Here is a 27905-nt window from a genome sequence, read left to right as displayed (position 1 = left end):
ATGATAGTATTAAAATTCATAATTGAGCATATTAAGTTAAAAACAAAGTGACACAAATTTATATTTTGTAAGTAAGATTGCAAAGTAGCAATTGACACTAGATTATCCAATAGAAAAATCAAAAGTGTTCAAGGAAGAAACTGACATAATAAATCAAAACCTAGTTAGCAATTAGTTATTGCTAATCCAGTTAACTACTTAAATTAATTCTATTTAATAATTAAGTAATGCTAGAAAAACTGATCCCACCATTAAAGTTGAAGAGGCTTTGAGACTTGTACCCCACGAGCACCGGTGGCAGTAGCACCAGTACCACTTATTCGGCGGCATCGGCGGATTTAGAGCTTGCATAGGCGGTGGTTCACAGCCTCTGCCCATGACAGGCGGCAGCGGCGGCGGAAAACCGTAGCCGGGGGATGAATGTGAGGGGTGGAATATTAGTGAAACCATGGTGATGAAAAGCATGATGGAATAAACCCTCATTGTATTAGGGTTTTAAGTTGTAATACACCTTTCAAAATTAGGGTGAGGTAGAAATTGAAATTTGAGACTATATATAACCTTGGCACAAAAATTAACATGTTTATGAATATGCATAATTTGATGTATTATTAAATAAATGTTTTTGGTCTAATAAGTTTTAAGGCAATATGCCAAACTTAATCAAAAGACAGTTTATGGAAATTATTGGAGTAAAATATGTTACCAAACGGCGTTGCATTAGTTTGTTAGTAAAGTAAATTAAAAAAAATATTTAGTTTCCGTATCAATTATATAGAGTAGTCGTCTATGTTGGTAGAAGATTGATTACCATCGATCGAGCATTTATTTACCTGCCTCTTTGATATACTTACCTCAAATTAAATAACAAATTAAACCGGCTTTCAATGTAATGAGAAAATTAATTAACGTTGTTATAACTAACGATTATTTTTTATTTTTTTAAAGTAATAAGAGGCTGAAATTACATGATAATTATAAAATATTCCTTTTATTCAATAAGCTGAGGTTCGAGTCAAGGTAAATGAAAAATTACTCATATTGATAATCTTGTAAAATAAGCTTGCTATCCTACTATTTAACTATAATTTCTGCTAACAAAATCAAAGGGGATGTAGCTCAAATGGTAGAGCGCTCGCTTTGCATGCGAGAGGCACGGGGTTCGATCCCCCGCATCTCCAAATTTTGAAAGTTGTAAATTCTATATTCATATTCTACAATTGATTTTTAAATATTCTTTTGTCAATAATGTTGATCTAGAAAATGTACGCACTAACATTTTCCCGCCAATTCGAAATTCAGTGATAGTCATAATACTACTAATATTTTATCATGACTGCAATGATTAAAGTTATTTGATTGTTTGAATTTCAATTTTGTAAAATTATGAATTTGAATTTAACTTAAAAATAACAAAATTATTAATACTCCATATATTTTAATCACGCATCTTAGTATTAAAAATAAAACAATTCTCTGCAAGTGAAATATCTGTCTTCCAATTTCCTCAGCGACAAGGAGAAGAAGCCATTTCTGTTCTCATCGTTAAAGAAAAATGGCGCCGCTGAGTTGGCGGCACCACACCCTAATACAGTCGCTGCTGTCGCGAGGCCCGCTCAAGGAAGACGACTTCTTATCTATTTTCTCGCAACTCACTGTGAAAAATTCAGGTTAAATATGTGGAGTATTTTCTTCGCTTATTATTTTGTTAGATTCAGCTCTCTCTCTCGAATATTACACCGTGATTGATGATAAACTTGAAGAAGTATTTTCCTAGGGTTTCGGAATCTTTTTTTTTTTTTTTTAAATTGTACTCTGTGTAAGAATTTCGTATCGGTATGCTGAATTACACTTTCCTGTTAGTGCAAGTTTGCCGCTTGTTTATGAACCTGCTGATATATTTTCATTTTACATTGAATGATTTGGTGCATTGCATTCTTTCTAAAACTAGATTGATTTGGTGGAATATGTTTACCTTCAGACTTGAATTTCAGAATAGTAAAAAATTTCATCTTATGTTGTTGTTAGGGTTACGGCAGCAACAAGAGCGGAAACTGTTCAATGAGTTTCTCAGGAAGATAAATGCAGAGTTAAGCTTTGTTCAGTTAGAACTGCGGGCATGCCGGAACCAATATGATGGCCATGTGTATTACGGCATTGTCAACAATGTCGAGGATGACCAGTCCAAGCTTGGGACAAAGTACACAGTTCCTCAGATTGCTTTCTACAGAGGCATTGTAAGCTTCTTTTTGTTTTGCGTTTCCTTGTTCATGCTTTCGGAATACTGTATGGACATTCAGCTTGTATGGACATTCAGCTGTAATTTGTTCTATCGAGGCTTGCAAATTAAGGATCATAAAATAGAAGTAAGGGATATGACAAAGTGACTAGATATTAGTATTCGAGAAAGCAGGGAGGATTGCGGTGCACATTTTCTTATGAGAATTTGCTGTTGATGGGCTGGACAATTATACTTTATTTGATCTCTTTTCCTATTGTGGAATAGTTTGTGTGTCATATAAGATGGCGGCATTAACACTCACCCCACGTTTATCAGACATAGACAAATCATATCCTTGAGCCCTGATAGAATATGGGATATATTTTCCTTGTAGGTATTAGATGAGGATGTACATAACAATATTAATGATAATGGCCTTTTACATAAGTGAAGCAAGTTTAGTTACTTTGTTATAGCCGACATATGTGCCTGTGATTTGTTGCAGTGAACCACCAACCATGAAAAACAATTTCGAATCATGTACTATTAAACTTGTGATAAAAGCTACAACTTCGAATCTTTTCTGCTTCTGATGGATTTATTATTTCATAGTTACCTTAGAATATTAGGTGGATGATGCTATAATATGAATTTCCTATGTTTGTGAATTGGCTCTTTATATCTGCAACATATTTTACTATATATTCATATATGCTAAATTTGCATACCTACAATGAAATTGAGCATTTTCCTTTGTGTCGTGCTTGGCTTTTATTGGAAATTGATATTAGGTTGAAGCTATTATACATGATGCTCAAGGTGAAGGCTGCATTTTCAATACAGCTGCTCTATACATAAGGCTAGAAACACAGGTTTGTGGCTTGACGCCTACCCTTTTTTGTTATAAGGATGACTTGATATCTTGAGGAGCAAGTTCCTGTCAGCCATCCCTGTTCTTGTTCCAAGTATTTGTTAATTGTTTGTTGAAATATGATTACAATTAGAGCAGGAGAGCGAAGTGGAAGATATAGGGTGATGTTAGTTTAATTTTCAAATAAATATTGAAATATAGAAACCTTGCTTCCTCATCAATTGACTGGATGAATATGATTACATCATGTATACATCTGGGATTGAACTCAGAACAAGATTCTGAATAATATCGTAATTTATTTAATTATGTTTTTCCCGTAATTAGTTTTTTAAATATAAGTACCATCTATTGGCAATTTCTTGTATAACTGCAGGTTCATGGGGCAACCGATTCCCAATCTCAGGGAGGTGCTAGCCAGATCCCCCCTGCATTTAAGAATTTCTCCATGTCACAAAAGGAAAAAACTTTAGATCAACTAGTGAATGACCAGTGGCTTTGCTCAATGCCAGAAGGAAAAATTGGTATTGGAGTCAGATCATTTCTAGATCTGCGTAGTTGGTTTCGGACTAATGAGGTTCCTGCATGTGAAGTTTGCAATGAGGCTGCCATCAAGGTACCCTAATTCACATCTATTCTTCCTCCATTTTTATCATGCACTTAAAATTTTGGATCACTATGCAGATGTCTTCTGTTTCATAGTTTACATAAATGTTGGATACATATAAATCACTTTAGCTATTTTGAACTATTATTGTTAAACAAACTATGCATTTGTTCATAAACATCATAAATCATCATTTTTCCTTTCTGGGAGACCAATCATTGGTATGCTAAGATTTACAGAAACTCAGCAAGAGACATCTATTATGTGGGCTGATATGTTCTCTTTGGAAGGTCAGAACTTGTCATATTAGACACCAACACTCCGTGTAACAACTATTAGCGAATTAATCACAAAGTCTAGAGAACCAATCTTACCAAATTATACACTTGCTTTTGCATTTGAAAATGATATCCCCGCACTGTTTATCATGAGCAGGCTCAACTTTGCCCAAATGAAGCTTGTAACGTCCGACTTCATTCCTACTGCCTGCAAAAGAAATTCTCTGGACAAAGGGTACCAAAATATCTTGTACTCCTACTTACTACATTTGCATCAACAATATTTTTGCTGAGGTGTGAATTAATGTATGAACGATGCTTTTCAGGTCGAAAGAGTTTGCTCGGGTTGTGGCACGCAGTTGCAAGGCTCAACAGTTAAAGAAGAGCTCAGAGAAGAAATAAGTAATGCAAATGGTTCTTCTCAGAGGCGTGCAGAATCTTCTAGAAAGAGGAGACGTAGACCACACCCGGAAGCTAGTGCTGGCATTGACACCACAGGAGATGATTCTCCTCCTATGTCGAAACCAAAGAGAGCTACTAGAAGCTCTGCTCGGCTCAGTGCTGGTGAATGAAGACGATGCTGCCTATTTTGTGACTACTTTCCACAGATAGAACTAGATCTGTGTGGTGCTGAAAGTTAATACAGCCTATTACTGTAAATGTTTTATTTCCTTTTGAAGCCTGTAAATGGTAGTACGGTAGATTTCGTTCGGCCCGACCCATTTGACTAGCTTGAACTGGCGCCTCGAGTTTCATGTAGATCATCAGCGAACTTCGCTTCTAGAGCCTGTCAAGTATCATTGAAGATTGCATCTCTTAGCTGGTAAAATACAACTTTTTACAAATTAAGTAGTACTAGTAATTAACAACACGAGGTTGGCTGAAGTCTCTACAAACTTGTTTTCTTCTTCAATGTTAAAATCAATTGAAATTAAAGTAAGGGAATTAATTAGAAGACTATTAGCAATCTATTTGATGAAATAGTAGTCTTTAAATTTTGTTAACTGTAAGTTCATGTACTCCACTCCCTATATAAGTAGTTAAGTACATAAAAACAAATTGTTTGTTTAAGTTTATATTTTCATTTCGAATAATTTAAATTAATATGTTACTAATTTTGTGAATGAGGTATTGAATAAACTACTGATGCTCATCTGTTACTCCCTCTGTCCCACATAATTTGACCCAGTTTTCCATTTTGGACCGTCCCACATAATTTATCCCACTTCACTTTTACCATTTTTTGTAGTGGACTCCACATTCTACTAACTCATTCATACGCACATTTAATTATAAAACTAATATATAAAAGTAGGACCCACATTTCACTAACTTTTTCAACTCACTTCTCATTACATTTCTTAAAACCCGTGCCCGGTCAAAGTGTCCCAAATTATGTGGGACGGAGGGAGTATATCATAAAAAAATATAAAATGTAGTAATTTATTACTATTAAAAAAATTATCTTAATTCGTGAGTATATAAAGAAATTTTCAGCTGTGTTGGTAGGGGATAGGATCCCCTGCTGTGCTCAAATGCACAGCAGGGTGCTGTGCTTCTCACATACAATTAAAATAATAATTTATTTATTTATTTTATTTAATTTATTTATTTGATTATTTTATTTACATGGGAGAGGCACAGCACCCTGCTGTGCATTTGAGCACAGCAGGGGATCCTATCCGGTGTTGGTAGCCCTAGCTCTCTCTCTCTCTTACGTAGCTTCCTTCGCAGCTCAATTCTGCATTCTGTAACGGAGGTAAGCTTTTTTACTCCACCCCCTCTTCAATCTCATGAATCGAGAAGGATGTCAGTTGAAATTATCTAATTAAGTATTTCCGATTTCAAGGTAAAATCAATCAAACGGACAGCTACTCGATTGAATCAGTTACAGTTTCGTTAGCGTTGGAGCTTGAGGTGATTCATTGTTAAAAGCCAATATCTTGTGAGGAAGGGGCCGAATAATGGAAACAAACTCCACAAATTGCAGTTTTGTAGTTATCGTAGATTATTATCCGTCTTAAATTGGGGCCACGATGAGTAGCGAATTCAATTCGAATGGTGACAGCGCCCAAGTTTCGGGAATTCACGATGCTGCCGCCGCATTTGTGAGCGGGTGGATGTATGTGAATCAAAACGGGCAGATGTGTGGCCCTTATATTCAGCAACAGTTATACGAGGGTATAAGTTCTGGTTTCTTACCAGGGGAGCTCCCCATTTATCCGATTGTCAATGGGAATCTCCTCAATGCAGTGCCCCTCAGCTACTTTAACCAATTCCCCGACCACGTTGCCACTGGTTTTGTTTACTTGAATGCGAAGGAGTCTACGAATGATGCCCACGGCTCCATCCCGAGCAACAGTGATGCAGATGAAAGCTTTCCTTTGGTATGTGTGGAAAGAGATGAAGAGTTATGTTGTTAAGCATTGAGATCGTAAATTGTTGACATGTTTTACTTTTCTGCTGAAAGACAGGAGATGATGAGTCTTCTTGGCTGTTTGAGGATGGTGAGGGTAAAAGACAGGGACCACACTCGCTTAATGAGCTTTATTCCTGGCGTCAGTATGGATATATGCGCGATTCTGTGATGGTAACTAACTACGATCTTCATATTGGAATAATTTGTAGTTACTCTTTGTGCCAGATGCCAGTATACATAAATAAGAACGTCCTATTCTAATCCTATTTACTCATCCGAAATGAAAGATAGTTCATTTCAAAGCACATTAAATAGGGTTATATTGTGGAAAATTAACACTTAATTTGAGGTAAGTGGACTATAATTTTGGGATGGTCAAAAAAGAATAGTGGAATATGTTTTTTAGGACAAAGAAGGGAATTAATATGGAAAAAGAGTATTGGGGAGGAAAGCAGCCAATATATTTTGGACCGGAATAACACTGATTATTATATATATGTATCCTCAAATGTGTATTTGGCGCTTTGTTTTTTTTTTACGAGTAATCTTAGCTGCTGTGTCATCATTTTTTGTCACTCTCATGGTATGCATTTGCAGGTGTATCATACTGAAAATAAATTTAAACCCTTGAATTTGGCATCACTGCTGAACACCTGGAGAAAAGTTAGGATTAGAGCTGTCACCACGTATGATGATAATGGTGAAGGAACTGGCTTAGCACTGAACTTGGTGTCTGAGATTTCTGATGAAGTTTGTTCACAGCTTCACTCAGGAATTATGAAAACAGCCCGCAAAGTCTTACTTGATGAGATAGTTATGTCCATAGTTTCTGATTCTCTTGCCATGAAGAGAACTCAGAAGAATCCTAAGATTGTACCAGTCATTGAATCTGTGAAATCTGTTTCTTTAGATGGAAGAGTGTTAGATACTCACATGCCAAAGAAAAATGAGTGGCAGCCTGAAAACCCTGCCGAGAAGGACCATGCCATTTGGGATGAAGTAGAAGTAGAGCATACTGTTGATAGTGAAATATGTTATGGTGGTGACACCATGAAACCTCCTCCTAGCATGAAATCAATTGGAAGTTTCGAAAACTTTTGTGCTGCACATACAGTTGTTAGCAGGACGCTTTTTTATTCTTGCTTGGAAGTCATGTGGAATGCCATCTGTTATGATCCTGTAGCTGACTATACATCTTCTTGGCGAAGGAAAAGGCGCTGGTATGATCCTGGTTATGTTGCTAGACAACGCTTTCACAAAGAATTCTCCCAGCCAATTGAGAAGCTACCAGCTGACTCTGTATGTATTGATATTTTTCACATCTTTTTGTTTAAAGTCCTTGTAATATGTATTTTTCTAAAATTTGATTTATTTTCTGACGGCTAGTACACAAACAGGACTCCTCTAGCTCTGAGGTAGATTGCCCTCCAGGTTTTGGACCAGAAAGAATTTCCGCGGATATAGAAGCAAAATCACCATCAGTTTCTCAGCATTCTGAAAGAGAGGAATCGTCTAATAAGATACTGTCAAGCCATAATACTTCTTATGATGAAATGGGAGCCATCTTGGAATACGCAATGAATGATCTTCACTCTTCCTCAAAGTTGTCATTAGAACATCACTTTGAAATACTTGTGGATGAGGAAGTGAAAAAAGTAATTGATTTTCCTCAAAATGGTCCAATTAATGATGTAATTTTATTGAAGCCCTGTCCTCTGAGTCACACATACGTGCATGTGCGCACATACAATCGTCTGTGCGCCCACCAATTCTTTAGAAAAAAAACATTCTCATGGTGCTTTGTTTTGTTCTTTCTTGATATGTATGTACTATGTAATCATATTTTAATCTGTATAACCAAATCCTGGCAGGTTGCTTTCTGCTCGTCACCTACATGGTCAGATGACCACCTGGGTTCAGCTCAAAGTAAAAAGCATCCATTGCATCAAACTGTTGCTCTCAGTCATGAGGTTATCATGGAAAATGTGCCTAAGGTTGCATTTCAGAAACTGCTTATACATTCAGATGATCCGACTAATATTGAAGTAGATGAATTGTGCCCATGTCTATCTGAAGAAGATAGAGTAATAAATGGTCCACTAGACATTTCCAGGGTGCAATTTCTGAATTTGCCTGTACATCTCGAAAATGCTAGCAATGTAGCAGTTAGTGATGAATTGCAGCCTCCTAAATCTGAGGAATTGACTGAACATTGTGCTTTATCACCAATTTCTCAAGTAAATGCGTCAAAAGTAGACGAGCACACAAGGAGAACCTCTTTGCAGGTAGCACTGATGATAAGCCGGTTGAGAATATATGACTCTGTCATGAGAACATGGAGACCTTCATATTCTAATGATTTCATTGAAAAAGCTATAACAGTGGCATGTTCTTTGAGGAGTCATGAATTAGGAAACAATGTAAGTTTCACAGTTCCAGATTATTGAATTTCTTAACTTAATTGAACAGGTAAATCTGTTTGCTTAATGTATTTATTTTGCTCTATCAGGGATCTGCAGATTGCATGGATATAGAAAAATCTTATGGTGCTGGGAGATTCTCTGAAGCAACTTTACTAACCGGAAAATATGTATATTCTCGGAGGAGTAAATTGGGTTGTAAAAAGTCAGAACCATTTTTCAAGGCTCTGATTAAGGGAGAAGATCGTCATCCAAAACTAGCACCGACAAAATCAAAGAAAAGTCGCACACATAAAAAAGTAGTTCAGGCTGCACAAGTTGACACTATTGTTCCCAATTTAGAGAAAAAGGCCTCAAAACCTGACACTACTGTTCCTCATTTAGAGAAAAAGGGCTCAAAACCTGACACTACTGCTAGTGTACGTCGGGTAAAGGGATCAGCCCGTCATATTCGCAGACAGGCGTCCGATATAGTTATTTCTCCGCTTCAAGGTATCCTACTATATTTTATTCACAAGTCTTAGAGCTGGTGCTAAAAGTGTTTGATGATCTCTTCATGAATGCTTACAAAATTATTTGTTTGAAGATCTTTCAGGCAAGAAGACAGAGAATCCATCCCTTTCTACTAAGGACCACTATAACCTTGAGCAGATTACAAGTGCCTCAAAAGTACCAAAATGTTGGTCTCATAACTCAATCCTGTTAGATTTCTTTATTTTCTCCAAATTTCAGATCTATAAAATTAAATCAAGTTGTTGAGCAGTGGTCCATTAATAAAACGTTTGTGCTATAAGTAATCTGACTTTGGTTATTCCATGCAGCAAATAAGCTCTCAAAACTTAAAAGGAAGAGTCTGAATAATCATTCACAACATTCTCGACCTGGTAAGGTCCAGAAACTAGCAAATGGCACTCCAAAAGAAGCCATGCCTAAACAAGTTGACGGGCACCAGACTAAGAGAATTAAGACTAGGACGCTGAGACCTTGTCCACAGTCTGATGGCTGTGCACGGACATCCATAAATGGGTGGGAATGGCGTAAATGGGCTTCTGAGGCTAGTCCAGCTGAAAGGGCTCATGTAAGAGGAAATCATATCCGTTCTCTCTATATTAGTTCTGAATGTAATGGAAATCATTCATCCAGTGTTAAGGGACTTTCTGCAAGAACAAACAGGGCCAAGTTGCGTAACCTTCTTGCTGCTGCAGAGGGTGCTGATCTTCTTAAAGCAACACAATTGAAGGTATTTCGAGCATTAATCTCTGTGTTATTTCCTGAGCCCTTGTATAAATCAATAATTAATGATTTTCCTGGGCCCAGGCGAGGAAGAAACGGTTATGTTTCCAACGAAGTAAGATACATGACTGGGGTCTTGTTGCACTGGAGCCAATTGAGGCAGAGGACTTTGTTATTGAATATGTTGGAGAACTTATTCGCCGTAGTGTAAGATTTCCACTTTTTCTCTTGTTAATGGGCTTGTCAATAGGTCTTCCTTTAAGTTACATGTTATGGTAAAGGTTCGTGAAGATGTTAGCAACTTAAAGACAGATCTTGAATTTATTTGGAAATTAGATTTTTCTTTGAGTTGATTGTACCACTGACGAGAACACTTACTACTGCGATTAGTTTTCAACCTAAGTCCAAAGTTTGGGATGTAAAAAGTGCAATACGGCACCATTAGAATGTGGAATATATAAAATGTCTCCGGAATCTGTCGTTGTCATTTCAGTCCAACTGTCCAAGTCGATTTTTTCTTTGTATTAACACCTTTCTCTTACTTGACTCTCTAGATATCTGACATACGAGAGCGCCAATATGAAAAGATGGGAATTGGGAGCAGTTATCTTTTCAGATTAGATGACGGATATGTGGTAATTTACATATTAATATTTGAATTCGCTTAGCTTAACATCATAATTCTTATAAACATTTGATGGCATAAGTGCTAATTATGGTTCTTTGGTTTTTCCTTCATCCTTTATCATAGATTTTTGACAACACACTTCATTAGTTTATTCTCTAATGTAACTATTACTTCACGCCATTGCCATATTGATTTCTGAGATTGTCATTTTACCTTGTCCAGTTTTTCCCTTTCATATTCATGTTCCCATATTTCATGTTATGGTGAATTGATCTGTTAGGGGTTCTTCCTTCGTTGTTCAGTTAGTTCCTGTCAATGTTTGCTAGTTTTCCTTCTTACCTGCACTGGTTAATTGCTCAGTATTAATCTCTACATATGAAATGTCTCAAGTAGAATGGCATGATACTAGTGTCCCAGTATGGTGAGATGAGAAGTCACGGAGAGAAATATCACTAGATGCATTTTACTTGCAGGTTGATGCCACCAAACGTGGAGGGATTGCTAGATTTATAAACCATTCTTGTGAGGTAACTATTGCTAAAGGTTATAAATATGTTGCATTGAGTCACTAGTGTGACGGAGTCACCCTAAATGAGACAGCATTGGTATTTTGTTGATCTCAGCCTAATTGCTATACAAAGGTCATAAGTGTGGAGGGGCAGAAAAAGATCTTTATATACTCAAAGCGTCATATCACTACTGGCGAAGAACTCACATACAATTACAAGTTTCCATTAGAGGAGAAAAAGATACCTTGCAACTGTGGTTCTAAAAGGTAAGATAGTATACAAATTAGTACTAATTACTGTATTCATAGGCTTCTATCCTTACACTGTTCTACCATCACACTCAAATATCTGCATCATTGAGCATGACTTGGGAGTTGAACTTTACTTTAACATGTCCAGATAAAACTGAATTCTATTGATATTTGTTCGGACCTGTTTTCTGTATTTTAATTTATAAGCAAACTTCTCAAAAACAGGTTTTGTTATTAGTTGTCTTGTTATGCAGGTGCTACTTATTTGATGTGAAGGCATGTTTGACCTGTTTAATTTATCATTGTTCTCAAGGTAGAAATCCTTGATGTATTAGAATTATGCCATCCTGTTACAATGTCATTATCTCTTGATGTTCTGATAAGCTACATGTGATTTAGTAAATCCACTTCTCTGCTAACTAGACCTCCTTACTTAAAAGACTTGATTATTTGTATGAATGCATTGATAAGCTAATATCTTGAAAGTCTGCCATAATTAGGTTTTAGCAAATAGTGTTATTTTGGATTTTGGATTCTAAAGGGCTACTAGCTCTAATCCATATTTTCTGTTCTAAATAACTGATCTGTGTCTGCTGCTAATATTTGTTTACCTGTAATACAATGGCATCTCTGCTAACTGGCCTGCTAACTGGCCTGCTAATGGTTCATCTTGTAGGTGCCGTGGCTCATTGAATTGATTCTGGAGGAATATTTTACTGGTGTGTTGTAACCATCAATGACTGGAATAACTTTGACAGTCTTCTCTTACCTGGGGCTATCACAACTGTAACTAGTGGTGGCATTTGCTTCGGGAAAGTCTTGGTAATTTCTGAGTCTCTTTATCCATTTTGAATTCACTAGCTCATGCCCTTATTCATCACAGGTAGAATGAACCAAAGTTGTAGTTCAGCTCCTTTACCTTTGATGGCTTGTTTCTTGCATGTGATGAGGGATCATCATCCACGAACTGCAATATTTGTTTGTTGTTCAAATTGGGAAGGAACATGCATTGTAAAATTGGGCAACAGTTCGTAATTTAGATAAGCCCACTGACCTCTTTTTCTCGAGGAGCTACAGACTAAACTTATTTCATCCATCCCATTTCGTCAGAGATATTCTGATATATAATTAACCAAAAACGGTCAACTTCAGGTCATGTATCTTCTATGGATTTAAATGGTTGATCCTACTTATTCTCTCTTTTCAGGTCATGAACTGCTTCAGCAAAGATTACTCAAGGCGTGTTCCAGGTCTCCATTTGTGTCGGTAGTCAAAAATGATGACCTCTACCAACTCAACCCATGTGATTATTCTTGTAGATATCTTGCAGATGAGTTTCTCCTCTCAAGAACTGAAAATTTGTTGTTCTTTTCATTTCTTTCTGGAACAGTTTTGGGATCCAATGCCTTGTACAAAGATACTGGTAAATTTTCAAATATTCCATAACTTATACACATCATTTTTTTTAGAAGTTTCTGCTTTATATGGGCAGTTGTGCAACATAATGCTAACAAAATTTCTAATAGATCTGATGAAACAGTAAAGGTAGTCTGAAATTTATAGTAATTGTGTCTGCGTTTTATCAGCTTATTCCCCTATCAATCCATTGCATAGCATTTCTCACTGAATTTCAATCACTAAGTGCAAGATCCTTGTATGACTAGTGACTCCCTTTTTTCCATGGATAGTTGAAATTTGCATGAGTCCAGCCACTCTTCAATTTGACTTTTTCCCTCGGAGTTACAGATGAAGAAACTTACCACAAGTTTACCCCATTTCATATACCGTAGGCTACTTGCGATGAATTGACACATTTGGTAATTTTCAAATATAATTTTGTCGTTGCGAATCTTGATCATAGAGGCTAATATACACAGTAGTGTTTTGGTTGATTTAAAGAGTGTGAATCCCAATTACTGTTCCTTTAAAATTTTCGGTTTGGTACTGCGCAGGGAGAATGAAGTAGTCCGTTTACATGCGCAACTCCTAGCAGATTTTTTGTCAAGACGTGCTGGTACGTCTCTTTCTACTTCTATACGATAATTTACATGCCTAATGGTGCATTTTAAATTACGGGTTTAGTTTTTTTTCGGGTCTAGGTTTCCGAGTTGCTTTGAAAGAGGGAATGGGGTAGTGTCTAGTGTGATAAGAGAACTCACTATACGTAGAATAACTATTAGTTTCCCCTCAATAGACTTGAGTTATCAAATATCGTCGTTGGTTTATTGGGTTAGTTTAGTATTCAACCTATTTCATGCTCTTTCAAGAGAGTGGATTTTAAAATTGTTTCTTACCTCTTTGTCCAACAAAGATAAACACAAGCGGTCTAATAATTTATGCAAGTGGAAAATTGTATTGTTAACTAATTTCAACCCAAATTTTTTTTTATGAAATCTCGAGTTATGATCTTTGTCCATCATCTACTTTTGCTTGGTGTTTTCAATATGTTCAGACACGCTCATTTTGTAACTAATCTACATTTCATGAAGCAAAAAACAGCTCTTTGATTATTTCTTCCTTTTGTAAGGGTGTGTGAGAGATATAGGCTACAAATCCCAAACCCCCTTCCCCAACTAAACAAAATAGTTGGAATTATGGAAATAAATAAATTAAGATATAAACATTTATAAAAACATAGTGAGTAATATTGCCAAGTAGCTGGATTACGACATAATCACAGAAAGTACTCAATTTACTATAGCAAAGACGAATAATATCCATTATTTTAACGTATAAAAAATACCCACTTTCATGAAAACACAATGAGAATTTAGCAATAAGGGATAATTGGGTAGCTTCATTAAATTTTCATTAAGGCTTAATACGTCTATTCACACAATGTGTGTAGTTTTACAGTATGTTTTTCTAAGAGTAAGTACCATTTGTCCTTTTTCTTATGTTTTTCTAAGAATAAGCATCATTTGTCTTTTTCTTACATACGTACTAAAATTGTTTTTTTTATCATTATCTTTTTCTTTATTAAATGACCATATCAAGGTAACTTGAATAAATGTTACACTAAATTTAATGAATGAGACATTGGTTTTAGAAAAAAAGAATCTTAGGCGAACAATTTCTTTGGTTTTTTTTTCATACTAATTGTTTGTGTTCTTCATTCAGTAAATCTGAGTGTGCAACCATTAATTCAAATCTTGGATGAATAAGTTTATATATTCATCAACAAATGGTATATATTTTTCATGTTCTCAATTATGAATTGATCCACAGGGCTGTCGCTTCAAAACTTGACTATGAAAATACTATATTTTGTCAAAGAACATAAATCACCACCCTCAATAGTCAGTTTACAAGAGATGATAGTTGAGACTTATCATAAAATGGAGAATTTTGATTCATCGACTTGTGCCCGACCTTAGCTCAACTGGAAGAGTGAGGAATGAATCGCTGCATCAGGACTTGCCACCTGATGTGGCCACATCCTTGGTTGCCGGTTCGAATCCGGCAGGTCGGAAAAGTTTTCCATATCATACTGCATTTGCAAATTATCTCTATGTATATTATCACCCTTAACTTATAGTAGTAACTTTCTACCAACAAAAAGAAGAAAAGTGATTTGAATTTGACAGTGGATTTCAGTTAGCCTAATAGTTTTGTCGACAGTTAATAATTTGGTCATTTGTTCCAATTTACATATTTAACATCTTTTAAAAATCCAGACATGAATATATTTTCTTTTGGCAATACAAAACAAAGAATTTCAAACTCATGACTTTGATTATGTATTGTTTTGGCTACAATTCAGAAGGGAGACGCTGAGTGTTCTTTTAATCACCCTGAGATTAACACATTTTCATATTATAAAACAATAAGACAGTATAGCATTTACTCTTATTTATATTAGGTACTTTTCGAAAATTATTTGATATTATGATATTATGGCCGAATCAATTACATATTATAAATAATCACGGCTTCAAAATCAATTTTTTAAAACCAATGTATTTACATATTGCACCAATGAAAAAAGGTAAAGACACCAAAGTGAAATGAAAAAACAGTGGCTTCATTAAATAAAAAATAAATATAAAAAGTAAGCAACAAGCGCAGTAACTAAGCTTACACATCTTCAGAGTCATCAGCAATAGTTATTTCACCTCTAAACAAAACTTTGAGATATGGCAGCACTCTTGGCAGTGCATGAACATCCGCTAAGTTGACATTCATCATGTCGAACGCGACGCATGTTTTGTGCATATGCGCTTCATCAAACACCGGGATCTTCGGGTATCTCTGGCTGAAATGAGTCAGTATGATCCTATACGCACCCGCAGAATTCCCCATTTCCACTGCCTCCATCGTCGTGCTGTGTTTCTTAGACACCGCCTCATCCATCATCCCGTCTTCGAAGGTCGCCTGCAAACGGGAGTCAATAAAATGGTGAACCGAGAACACAGAGAGCATTCTGAAATAGGCACACTTTCAGTACATCCGGATGCAAAGTGCACATGTCTTCATTAAATTCTAATTAGAGACTGATGTGCATCTAAATTATTAGAGACTAACGAGTCCACTAATTTCTAATTAGAGAATAATGTGCACCAGATGCACGGTAGATCCATCTTAACTAATTTTTAATAGGAGACTAATGTGCATCGTACATCCAAATGCACGGTACATCTGCCTTAACTAATTTCTAATAAGAGACTAATGTGCACCGTACATTCGAATGTACGTAAGTATTTGCCACGTAGAAGTAATAGTAGTGTCATGACTTGCCTCGTGAATGAGCACGGTCGCGCGGCGGGCAGCCCAAATAAGTTTCGGGCAAGGTCTGGTGTCACCTGAGTAGACGACTTTCCACCCGGGAATGGTTTTACCGGAGCTGTTGATCCTGCTTGCAGCCTGCAGCACGACGCCATAAGCTCCAGGACAATGAATGACAGAGAAGCTCACCAGCGCTTCCAATCCAAGTTCTCCGAGAATCTTGCACAGAGATGAATCGACGCCCTTGCTCGGGTTCCCTTCGTTCGAATCAAAAGCCTCCAATGCATCTTCAGTTGTATGAGAACAGTCGAGAAACCGCAAGTCCAGATCCTCGAGCTTCTGGTAGGCGCTCAGAAACCAATTTAGCTGATACGGGCCAACGACGAGGGTGGGCTCGTGTGGTGATCCCTTCAACAGATCACGTCGTCGAGCAAGGATACTTGCAAGGCCAGTGTGGTGATCAGCGTGGATGTGCGAAATCCAGATGCATTTCAAACCTTTTATAGCTTCATCCGCACCTTGTACTCCGAATATGCAACATATCAATGACACGGGGTAAGAGAAAGACGATCTCTTTAGCTGATATGGGGGTGGAAGTGATTTAGATTACTTATAAAGAATGTTTGATTTGGTTTATTATTTAAATAGATGAATTTGGGGATTAAAAAATCTTAAATGCAGAAAAGAGGTACACTGTTGACCTTCTCTTTAGATGTCCCAAGCTTCCTTCACCACAGTCTAAGAGTATGCTTCCTCTGGAAAATAAATTGATGAAAATCGAACTAACATTTCGATACTTTGAGGGTTGCGAAGAACCGGTACCAAGAAGAACAATCTCCATATCTTCTCTGGTTATATCTTCGAGACAGCTAGGGACAGCATCTTCGAGCAACCATGGTTCCTCGGTCACACTAGCGCAACCCGACAATAAACGGGTCACATTCTCGGAGGCGTCTCTAGCCTCCGGAATTTCTGACAATAGCTCTTGAATGATCTCGGAATGAGATGTTAGTTTCGGTATACTTGATCTGCCGAGCCCCATATTCGCGTAGGGACGCAGATGAAACTACATATATAGCAAGGGTACAGAGCCATCATCAACAAGTAGAAATGAGCTATAATTGCTTCACTTTATATGACAAAAACCATCAATCCGATGCAAGAAAAAAAGGGGGGGTGTCGTTGTAGAGATTTCGCATACCTTGAGAAGATTCTCAGCCAAAATCTGTTTGAATAGAACCGAGATAACGAGTAAAAAACAGAGAACCGTCTGATTAGGAAACAATCGCAAGATTTGAAAATATTGTCATGCGTACCTCATGTGATGCCTCTGTCTCAGATGGTAAATCCATGTTCGGCAGTGTCCAGCAACCCAGAGAGGGGAAAAACTGAGGGCTCAAATAGTTAAGACGAGCTGCGAGTCTAGCACTAGCTTTCAAAATCGGTACCTGTATATTTTTCCTGCCGAGACGAATGCATCAGCTCAAGAGATCAAACACGAAGTAGTCGAAAAAGCAACAAAAATCCAGAAAGTCGGGAAAGATTCAATTTTTAGAGAAACCAACATTTCATGTCCTGCCATTATATGCTCAGCTGCTCCGAATTTTGACATCCACGTTCGATAATCATCTGTCCGAGTGACGCTCAGAGGAGTCAGATGAATTACGCAATTCACAATCTTGGAACCCTCTATTACCTCATGAGCTATATCTACATAATACGGGGCGAGGCATTGCACGGTCAGCAGATCCCGGAAATGCGACAATGTTGGACAGTCGACCAAAAGGACAATAGGACCAGGAACAGACGGACCCATAACGTCACTTGGGTGTACCTGAATATCACACCACATGGGGCACGAGGCTGAAATATGAAGAAGATTGAAAACAGAAAACTAAAAAGATACAAGCTATAAGCAATATCTACCATAATATCTTGACTATCCGACATTACAGGATTCCCACCTTGCAGCGCGCCGTATTTTGGGCCGGGTCTTAATCCAAGAGCAGCGGCCCTTTTAGGGTCAAATTTTCCCTTAATCTCTGGCAATTCACAAATATAAATAACAGAGAGATCACCCGGCTTCGTCACATGTTTAATAGGCTCAGGAGAAGTTGGTTTGTCAGAATTTTCCCCATGCGACACTTCTTCATAATTCGGTCTCAAGAGTACTACAGATATTCTGATCACTTTTTCGTCGATCAGAACAAAAGGATTATCAAAGCTCTGCAGCACCATACTCGGTGATCCAAGTGATGGTCCAAAGCTATGCGAATTAACCATGGCAGCGTTGGGGATGAACGATTTCATAGCATCAAGCAAATATTCAAAATCGGAGGGGCCCCACATCTTGACCTTTGGCGCAAAGAACAATTACAGTTAAATCTTCACAGTCACGATTTAACTAAGTTTAATGCAATAAATAATACTTACAGGCATTACTTTGTCTCCCATGCCCGCCCGAGTCAATAAGAGACCTGTAGTGAAAGAGTAAACGTTGTAACTTCCAGCAACACGATGGTTCTATCACGGAAAGTAGTTGGTGTAGAATCATATGTATCTGTAAAATCATTCTCCACATAATACGAAATATTGTGGTTACCAGGAAGTCCACCAGCTGTTTCTGAGCAGACACGTGAGAGAAATATGTGATCAATCTGGAGAAATTTGAAACATAAAGAAGTATAACAATCTGGAGAATTGCTAAAAAGAGAACAAGCTACGTAAATGTTTATTCAAATGATACCTTCGACAATGTGATCTTATGCTCGGTGCAGAAGCGTTGAAGTCCTTGTAAAGAAGAATAAGATACATGGGAATTATTTCCAGAAACCATTACACAATACAGGAATTTAAACAAGATTGAGGTAAGCTCACTTCTCCAGCATTAAATATAAATCTTTGCTGTTGAAGAAACAGCAGGACTGCTGGGGATGTGTCTTGTGTATCCATTCCAGTTCCAAGGATCTGCAAGATAAATGGACAAATTGATCGATATGAAAGCATAATATTTATCAAAAAAAGTGACCAAGGTAGACCATACTCTTAAATCTAATTGCACCGTAAAAGAAGGCAAAGGACACACACAAGCAAAAATGTATGGCTGAAGTATAATAATGTAACTGGACTTTCATGATGTGGCATCTCAACATAGGTTAAAATGCATTAAAACGAGAAAAATAAATTGTCCTTCTACGTGACTAGCTCATCCGAGTTAACACATTTTGCTCTGTTGATAAACAGGGATACCTTCCTCCCAAGTGCAAAAACTGGGAAAAAAAACTTCAAATCTCGTTCATTACCGTAATGTCCATTCTCTCCCACATCACAGCTACCTGTTCTTTTCGACTGCAAAGATACCTCAAATAGATTGAGAGAACCAACATCTCAAAGAGTGTAACACTCGGTGCTCATTGGGATTGTGGGATGAAAGTTATATATACCTATTTCCTTACTATAGCTTAATAATGATTCTTATGCATGTATTTAAGCATTCCTTAGCATCGGAAGAGCTAAAAGCAACAAAATCTTAGCACATATACAACTAAATATCCTACAATTTTTTTTTATCTTGAGTCCTCGATTTGTCCCAGTTTCCCCAATCAACTTTCATATTGTTACACCCTCAAACCTCCATGGATTTATCCATGATATACACGGTTACACGCTCAAATAGGCCAACAGAAAGATACTATGTCTTTCCACTGTATGTGCAATTTTAATAATCCATAGCTGCAAAAAAGAGGATATACTCGAACGAACAAAATCCTAGTCAAATTAGCAATCTTAACTAGCCTGTCTCTGCATTAAACTTTAAACTAGATTCAAGATCGTTAGATTACCTACTGCAAATGCAAATTAATCATCATTGAAACAAAAACTTTCACTCCAATAAAGTGATGATAAAACATAAATCAAGTCCATTAGCAAAATCAATCAATATTTTATCCAAGCAACAAACAGAAATACCACAGAAAGAAACAAAAATCGAATCAAGGTAAAATGAAATAAAGCAAACAAACAAACGATTTGCCTTTACCTGCACATAAGCAATGGTATTACTGTTGCAAGTATTTCCCCAATTACCAGGATTGAGCGGCTGCTTTTTCGGCCTATAGCTCTCATCCCTTCCTTGAGCCCTCTTCCTGTTAAAGCCCTCGCTTCTTTTTCCCTCCTCCGTTGCCAAGATTCCGCCTTTTTCACTACCACCGTTCATCTTCTTAACGGTCTTCCTTAAACCACTTTTGTTCCAGCTAAATGGGCGTTGTTTTCGTTTTCTGAGCTATGCTGTTACTTTGAATAGGAGAAGGTAGCGAAGGGGGATTTTCCATTCCTGAGGTTGGTTTAAACCATCTTCAACAGCACTGCTAAACTTAAAATGCTTAACTTAAAATGTAACTGTGAAACCAATCCCATTACAGATTTTTGAAGTAAAAATACAAAGAAGAATACTACCGGAGAAGAACGCTGCTAGGCGAAGAAGGTATAAAAATGACCTAATTTTTGGTTGGTAATTAATTAGTGGGCTGCCCATATTAATATAATACACATTTTATTGATTAGTTAAAAATACTATACCACACGTTTTTTTCTAAATTAACAAATATAAATATTAATTAGTTATGCCTATTAATATTGATTAGTTATGCTTTTGTAAATTACATAATTTGGTAGCTTTAATTTTTAATATTAAGAATGGTCTTTTTAATTCTAAGAATCGACAAAAAAAATCTTTAATTTTAAACTAATATTATGCCTAATGCCTACTAATATCGAACTAAATATGCTATTAAGTATAACAAATAGTAGTTAATCATTAATAATTAAAACGATATCTAATTTATATACTTGTGGTGTTTTTAAATAAACTAGTGTTATCACTAGTGCTATACACAGAATATAAAATTTTCAAATAATTAAAATAAGTGGATTTTAAAAAGAGGATAAAGAGAATATAATGATGTTTATAATTAAGAATTTGTGTTAATTATAATAAAACATTGATAGCACTATAAATAATTAAAAATATTATAAACAATAAAAAAATAGAAATGTACTTTTCTCAACTCACTCTGAATGAAACATTTCATAGACAAACAATTTTATAAAATTTTAATTTACGACATGGGTAGAGTAAAATAAAAGAAGAGACATCCGACTAAGGATCAAATAGTATGAGTTAGTTAGGATTTCTGGAATCTGGCACTATGGCATCTGGGCGACTTCTGCTCCTCGATTTTGAAGGGGGAGAGGAATGTGGAGGCGTGGATGAGTTCGAGAGAAGAGAAATAAAGAAAGAGAAAATGGAGGCAGCAGGCGTGGAGTAGGAATTAGGATGCACCATTTAGTTCATTTTAGGATAATGGTGATGGCGATGGTTGGAAGGAGGCGGCAGCTTGGAGGCTTGGAGCTGGGGAGATTTAGGGTTAGAGATAGAGATCAGAGAAGAGAGTAAGAGGCGGTAGTCTGATAGTTATGTTTATTCAGGGTTTTAGTTTTAAATATTAATGTAATACTAGCACATATATTAATAATATATTATATTAATATATAATTCAGTTTTTCGGTTTTTTAAAAGTCCGAACCGAACCGAAAAACCGAAATAACCGAACCGAATTTTAAATTTTCGATTTGGTTCGGTTCAGATGTTCAGTTTTCGGTTTTTTTATCACCTCTAGTTAGTTAGAATAAGATATTCAAATAAAGAAAAATATGCGACTAAGGATCAAATAGTATGAGTTAGTTAGAATAAGATATACAAATAAAGAAAAATGTTCAATAGTTTTGATCAACAAAACATAGATATTCATAAACAGGTACAAAAATTTAAAAAAAATAATTAAAAATTATGTTATAGTTTATATAGGAGTACTTGTGTTATTTTTAAATGAATTTTAATTTTGAATTTGAGTTATTTTATAATATTTTTGTAGTATTTTACTGCATTTAAATTTTCTAAATTATATAATTTTTTTATTTTAATAAATAATAGATTTCGTATAATTATAGTAATTAATAAATCTTAATATATTATTTAATTTAATTTAAGTTATTGACAAAATGTCTTAGGGTTATTGTGTAATTTAGATAAAATATATAGGTATGATTGAAAAGTATAAAAAAGAAGTTAGTGGAGAATTTTTTTTGGGTTTGAATTTAGTGTAAATGGTTGGAGTAAAAATCAATATTTAGTGTGACACACTAAAATGAGTTTGAGTTTAGTGAAATGGTTGGAGATGCTCTTAGGGATTTCAATGCAGTCCGCAATCCGTGGGCTGGCCCGAATAGCCCGCAAAATTTATAGGTTAGGGTTGGAAATTTCCAGCCTGCAACCCGATAGGACAAGACCCGAAAACCCGATTGGCTAGCCCGAAAACCCGATAAATTTCTATATTTCTACTTTGACTCATAGTTTGACATTTCATTAATTATTTTTGTAATATACATGACTAAAAAAACATTCAATTTTATATTAAATATATAAATTATATATTAAATTTTTATTAATATAATAATAGATAAATAATTAGAAACTTAAATTCACTACAAAAATATTTAAATTCTAAAACATGCTTTAAAAATTTCTCGAATGTTTCATTTTGCATAAACCTCAAATATTATTTATGTTTGATTTTAAGCATCTATCTCAAATTTATCATAATTAAAAAATGTTTTATACTAGTATTTTATAAATATAACTAATTTTGGTCATTATTAACTAAGCTAGGAATTTCTTACATTTTCTTATATGTGCTTGTTTATGCGCACACAATTTTATAATCTTTTGTTTCTCTTCATTTAGTAAACCTGAGGTCAATTCAAATCTTGCATGACCTATAAAAATACATAGAAGTTAAATGAGTACCACCCTCAATAATGATATTCTATTATATAAGTGATATTAGTTGAGATTATCATAGAACGGAGAAATCTGATTCATAGTTGACTTGTACTTTATCTTGAAATGTTGAAAAAAAATTGAGAGATTGGTGTGTTGAAACAAGAATTTTTGAAAATGTCTAATCTGATTTTTGTGCCAGAATATTTTGAAGCTAAAAATGAAACCTTGAATATTTTTCACAATCATCCAAAGATTTAAAACATTTTCATATCAAATGCTGAAACAATGAGACAAAATTAAATTTTTACTCTTAACTTTCTAGGTACTTTTCGGAAATTATTTGATATTATGTGGAATTATTTCTCAGATTTGTAAAATATATCAATTCTACCTACATCGAAACTCAGCCCTTCCAAAATCCTCGACCACATACAGCACTAAAAATGTAGTTTTAAGAGTGTAGTTGCTGCACCAATAATAAACAAAAGGAAATTTCTCAGGTTACAGAATTTTAAATACAGCAAAGATCTTACAGTTGGGAACTGTATGATTGATTACTGAGAGGAGAAATGAATTTTAAACCACCAAACAAAGTAATAACATAATCATTATCTCAAATGTTTCCTCCTCAGCCTCTCAAGAGGAGGATTGCAATGCTTGCATAAATTTACAAGTAATCCTAGTTGTGCAGATGCAAATTCATGACAGAATCCCTGATGTGATCTATAAAATTACAAAATGAAGCATATCGAGAATTTCACCAAAATCACTTACAGTGTGGCATGGACGAGGTAGTGTAATATCTTTTAGGCAAGAGGCTCAGAGCATTTCAGGTCAACTTCCCTATTCGGCTCATCCTCTTTGACCACGTCCTACAACAAGAAAAACAATCATGGATAATTACAGCAATTTGTAACATCCCTGATTTTCAAACAGGTAAAAGCAGAAGTTGTGTGTATATACCTATAAATTATGATGGTAAATTTATATAATCATTACACCTTATCCTACAATTTTGAAGCTACAAAAGCTACTTTTAAGTTTTAAGAAGGATGAATAAGAATAGCATCAAGTACCATGTCTTTTGGTTCGGGTTCAGAAAATTCACCCTTCACTCTGCCTGGTAGAGGCTTCCTGTGCACGAAAGTAATATTCAAAAGCCTTCAGAGTAAAGAACATATATTTTAAAAAAGTGCAAAGAGAACAAAAATGTACCGTTCATCATCAAGATCCATGTCAGAGTCAGGGTCATATCTCTCATCCTCTCCATCACGATCTTCTTCCATCTGGCATACAAACATGTTAAGAACAGTTGAGTCTTAACTTCCAAACATGGAGATTGGAGACCTTCAGATTTTGGTATTTGTTTAGAGGATGGATAAAGGTTACATATGTACATCCTCTTATCTTCCATTTTTCTTCTAGGGAAACAAAAACAGAGGTACAATAATCCAAATATCCAATAGAGACATAAAATACTTAAAAATAAACTGTGATATTAAAATCCTTTTCCCAATTAACCCATAGCTTGAAAAGTAAATGGCTAGCAAAGTGGGTAATGACGCAGAAAGAAACTTGGCCTAATAAATCTATTGAACTGCTTAGTTCTATTATAGATGCATTTTAAGGTCAGGAATAGAATTCCAAAAACAAGGAGTTCATGCTGAAATAAAGATATAAAAGTTGCATATTTCTTTCATTGCCCATCCTTCTATTTAGGTGAATCAGATCTTCAATGTCAGTGGAGAGTGACTCAAAGATTGTGCAAGAGAATGCAAACAAGCAAGGAGTGCATCACATTGTATCAGGAGTGGTGGCCCAAACCCAATAAAACATAGACATTTTTTGGAAATGGTGCATGCCATGTGGATAGGTCAAGTATAAGAAATTAACTAGTGGATGCGAAAGTAACCTCTGGCATTTCACTATCTGGTGGCCGCTCCTGAAATGGGACACTTGGTGCATGCTGAAGGCTCGAGAGATTCTCAAGAAGCTTTGATCTGATCTCTTCCAGTAAATGGCGGGAGTTTTTATTTTCCATGTTGCTTGGAGCAACATGCAGAGTATAATCAGGGCCAAAATATTCATAGTACTCATGTTGTGGCATCTTGTCATCAAGTTCCATACCAAGTGCTACACCTGTCTGTAAAATCAAATTTGTCAAGTAGTAAGCATAACAACAGACTGGGGAAGGGAGTATATATTTAAAAGTTCATACATACGAATTTAGAGGAACCATGTAAAAGCCTTCTCATTTTCCATGAAAATTAAGATGTGGGCCTGGGGATATGGGTCTATGTTACTGTTACATTTGATGAGAGACGCATCTCTACGTTGAAAGTGTACATGTTCACAATTGACAATTTTCTACAGGAAAAAAACCTCTCATAGGCCTTTCTGAAGAAGTACATTAGTTCGTACTTAATTTTCATATAAATTCAAAACAAGTGCTGTTCCTAACTTTGGCATTGGATATCTTACTAGCATGTCTGATCTCAGCTATATACTTAATTTTTACACATGATCTAGAATATTGGCATACCTCATAACACCAGCAACGAGCAACATTACGTATAGTGTAGCCACCACCACCCAACAACAGTAGAGGCACATTGAATGATCTCATAAACTTCACGCATTCAGCATGACCTTTGATGGAGAGATTAAAGCATCCTAGCCGGTCTCCAGACAGAGAGTCTGCTCCGCATTGTAATACTACAGCACCAGGTTTAAAAACCTCCATAACCTTTCCCATTATTGGCTTAAACAGAGACTGATAGGTTTCGTCATCAATTCCATCATCCAAGGGAACATTAAGAGAGTAATATTTTCCCTTTCCATATCCAATGTCTCGTACATCGCCAGTACCAGGAAAATAATCACCAAATTTATGAAAAGAAACAGTCATCACCCTGTCTGTAGTGTAAAATGCCTCCTCAACTCCATCACCATGGTGAATATCAATGTCTACATACAGAACACGCTGAAACAATGAAATGAGTTCAATTAAGAAATTAATAAAATGCCAATGCAGAGAATGCAGTACAATTTGTAACTAACATGCTCCAAACATCCAAATAACCACAGGACATATCCTGGTGGTTATGCAGCAAAGAAGAAGATTTAAAATTTAAGTACAAAGAGACTGAAGCATCAATATCACCAAAATCTGGCAATTGAAATGCCAGAGGCATCTGGGTCAGCAACAATTTGACATAAATTTGTAAAAACAGAAGTATACTAAAGAAACTAAAAATGGGATCAATCTGTGCAATATATTTGAAATCAAAGATATAAAATTTAGTCGTAAGAATTAGTCCCTTCTTCATGTTAAGTTCATTTTTGCAACTTGAAATCAAATCGACTGATTCATACTTAATACTAAGAAAGATTAACTTGTTTCGCTTAGAACAAAATTTCAAGATGAATTTTATTGGTGACAAGCTGTAGCAAGATAGAGGCACAATAATAGATCAAAAACACATATTCTAGTGATATACTGCTCTAGATTCCTGCAATCCAAGAAATCTGTAAATACAAAACAGGAAAGAGGGCATATAAGGAAAACCAACCTCATGAACTTTTAGAAGTTCTAAGATAGCCAACACAATGTCATTCACATAGCAAAAACCAGAAGCCTCGCATTTCTTGGCATGATGCAACCCACCAGCCCAATTCACTGCTATATCACAATGTCCATGGTTTAGCTTCACGGCCCCACCAACCGACCCACCCGCATAAGTCTGGCAGAACGAGTAGAGACCGTCGAATACAGGACAGTCTTCGCCAACATTAAACCTCTTCAGCTGCCTGAGCTGCTCCTGTTGTGTCTCCGGTGTGATGCTCCTCAGAAAAGAAATATAATCATCAGCATGAAATCTGCAAAGGTCTTTGTCCCTAGCAGGATTCGGCTTCAGGACGTGCATGTGCTGCAACAATCCGTAATGTGCAAGAAGCGCGTGCGTCATGCGCATCCTGTGAGGCTTCATCGGGTGACCTTGCCCGTAGTAATAATTCCCGACCTCTGGGTCGTAGAAATAGCTCACTTTCCGTTTGACCCCATCGGCTCCAGAAGGCAGAGAATTGCCTCCGGTATCCATTCACCGCTGAAAAAAAAGGTTACTTTTAATCTTCACCGAACAGAAACTTAAAATAGCAACAAATAAGTTTGAAATTTGGCGAGTGAACTAGGTCAATTACGCTAACGACATGGAAATAATCTATTTAAATTTACAGAAGAACAATTCACTAATCAGTAGCAAAACTGGCTAAAACGTCAATTAAGAGTTTAGTATGTGAAAGGCAAAGCAAAATCTAACCTCAAATCCAGCTCGAACTCAAACCTATGTTTTCACTAAATTCGCAAATCGTAAATAATTAAGCAAAAGGATTAGGCGATAATCTAAGGTAAATCGCGCAAATCAAACTACAGATCAACACAATCTACAAATACTGCAAAAAAATGAATTTAAAAGAATAGCGGGAAAGTTTAAGTTCTGAGATTTAAGAAGTTAAATTCATTCCAATGAAAGCTCAACATCAAAAGTAGCTAGTAATCAAAGCAACACGACCACTAAATCACAAATACTCACCGCGATAAACTAGAGAGAGAGAGAGAGAGAGAGAGAGAGAGAGAGAGAGAGAGAGAGAGTTTACCTGAGATATGAAGAAGGTTCGAGCAGGAAAATTGTTGAATGGGCTCTCGTCGAGGTCTTTATTGTTTAATTTTTCGTTTTATTTATTTTTTTAGAAAGCAAGAATTTTCTCGTATTTTTTTAAACTACTGTATTGAATTTCAGTAAGATATTTTATGAAGTTTGAATATTTTATGAGTGATCTTAAATAGGGTTTTGTTAAAATTGTTTCTCATTCAATATATCAAAACTGCTCATGTACATAGAG

At 36.0% G+C, this 27905-nt stretch overlaps 4 protein-coding genes and 1 non-coding gene across 18 annotated transcripts; 3 read left to right on the top strand and 2 right to left on the bottom strand.

Moving 5' to 3' along the window:
* The first annotated feature begins 1108 nt into the window (after positions 1-1108).
* TRNAA-UGC lies at positions 1109-1181 on the top strand. The gene has a single exon. It is a non-coding gene; the product is annotated as a tRNA-Ala (tRNA).
* Positions 1182-1466: 285 nt separating this feature from the next.
* On the top strand, positions 1467-4789 carry LOC121762575 (non-structural maintenance of chromosomes element 1 homolog). Its single transcript, XM_042158492.1, has 6 exons — positions 1467-1670; positions 2029-2237; positions 3013-3093; positions 3469-3708; positions 4135-4212; positions 4304-4789. Exons 1-6 carry the CDS (start codon positions 1556-1558, stop codon positions 4547-4549), a joined length of 969 nt encoding a protein of 322 aa, XP_042014426.1. The 5' UTR covers positions 1467-1555; the 3' UTR covers positions 4550-4789.
* An 819-nt stretch (positions 4790-5608) lies between these two features.
* LOC121762570 (histone-lysine N-methyltransferase ATXR7-like) lies at positions 5609-15113 on the top strand. 14 transcript variants are annotated; one of them, XM_042158485.1, is made up of 18 exons: positions 5609-5736; positions 5827-6364; positions 6448-6567; positions 6994-7695; positions 7779-8051; positions 8268-8816; positions 8906-9308; positions 9403-9495; positions 9638-10056; positions 10134-10256; positions 10604-10684; positions 11151-11204; positions 11301-11452; positions 11692-11750; positions 12114-12259; positions 12645-13254; positions 13390-13451; positions 14666-15113. In XM_042158485.1, the coding sequence occupies exons 2-15, from the start codon at positions 6014-6016 to the stop codon at positions 12128-12130; spliced, it is 3396 nt and encodes a 1131-aa protein (XP_042014419.1). In that variant the 5' UTR covers positions 5609-5736; positions 5827-6013; the 3' UTR covers positions 12131-12259; positions 12645-13254; positions 13390-13451; positions 14666-15113. The 14 variants fall into 14 exon arrangements, with proteins under 14 accessions (XP_042014419.1, XP_042014409.1, XP_042014412.1 ...); XM_042158475.1 differs by having other exon boundaries at positions 7779-8816; positions 12645-12860; positions 13126-13254; XM_042158478.1 differs by having other exon boundaries at positions 7794-8816.
* Positions 15114-15440: 327 nt separating this feature from the next.
* LOC121762576 (tRNAse Z TRZ4, mitochondrial-like) lies at positions 15441-21624 on the bottom strand. The gene is made up of 12 exons (XM_042158493.1): positions 20202-21624; positions 19040-19129; positions 18909-18953; positions 18765-18819; positions 18596-18639; positions 18089-18517; positions 17728-17996; positions 17446-17623; positions 17364-17387; positions 16864-17228; positions 16175-16694; positions 15441-15811 (listed from the first exon to the last, which is right to left on the bottom strand). The coding sequence occupies exons 1-12, from the start codon at positions 20376-20378 to the stop codon at positions 15515-15517; spliced, it is 2493 nt and encodes an 830-aa protein (XP_042014427.1). The 5' UTR covers positions 20379-21624; the 3' UTR covers positions 15441-15514.
* A 1953-nt stretch (positions 21625-23577) lies between these two features.
* LOC121762574 (histone deacetylase 19) lies at positions 23578-27796 on the bottom strand. Its single transcript, XM_042158491.1, has 7 exons — positions 27660-27796; positions 26576-27109; positions 25546-25986; positions 24916-25146; positions 24219-24289; positions 24080-24137; positions 23578-23875 (listed from the first exon to the last, which is right to left on the bottom strand). Exons 2-7 carry the CDS (start codon positions 27101-27103, stop codon positions 23810-23812), a joined length of 1395 nt encoding a protein of 464 aa, XP_042014425.1. The 5' UTR covers positions 27104-27109; positions 27660-27796; the 3' UTR covers positions 23578-23809.
* Between the last annotated feature and the right edge of the window lie 109 nt (positions 27797-27905).

Source organism: Salvia splendens, chromosome 13 (assembly GCF_004379255.2).
Source record: "Salvia splendens isolate huo1 chromosome 13, SspV2, whole genome shotgun sequence".
NCBI classification, from domain to species: domain Eukaryota; kingdom Viridiplantae; phylum Streptophyta; class Magnoliopsida; order Lamiales; family Lamiaceae; genus Salvia; species Salvia splendens.
This window is presented reverse-complemented; position numbering and strand designations above follow the sequence as displayed.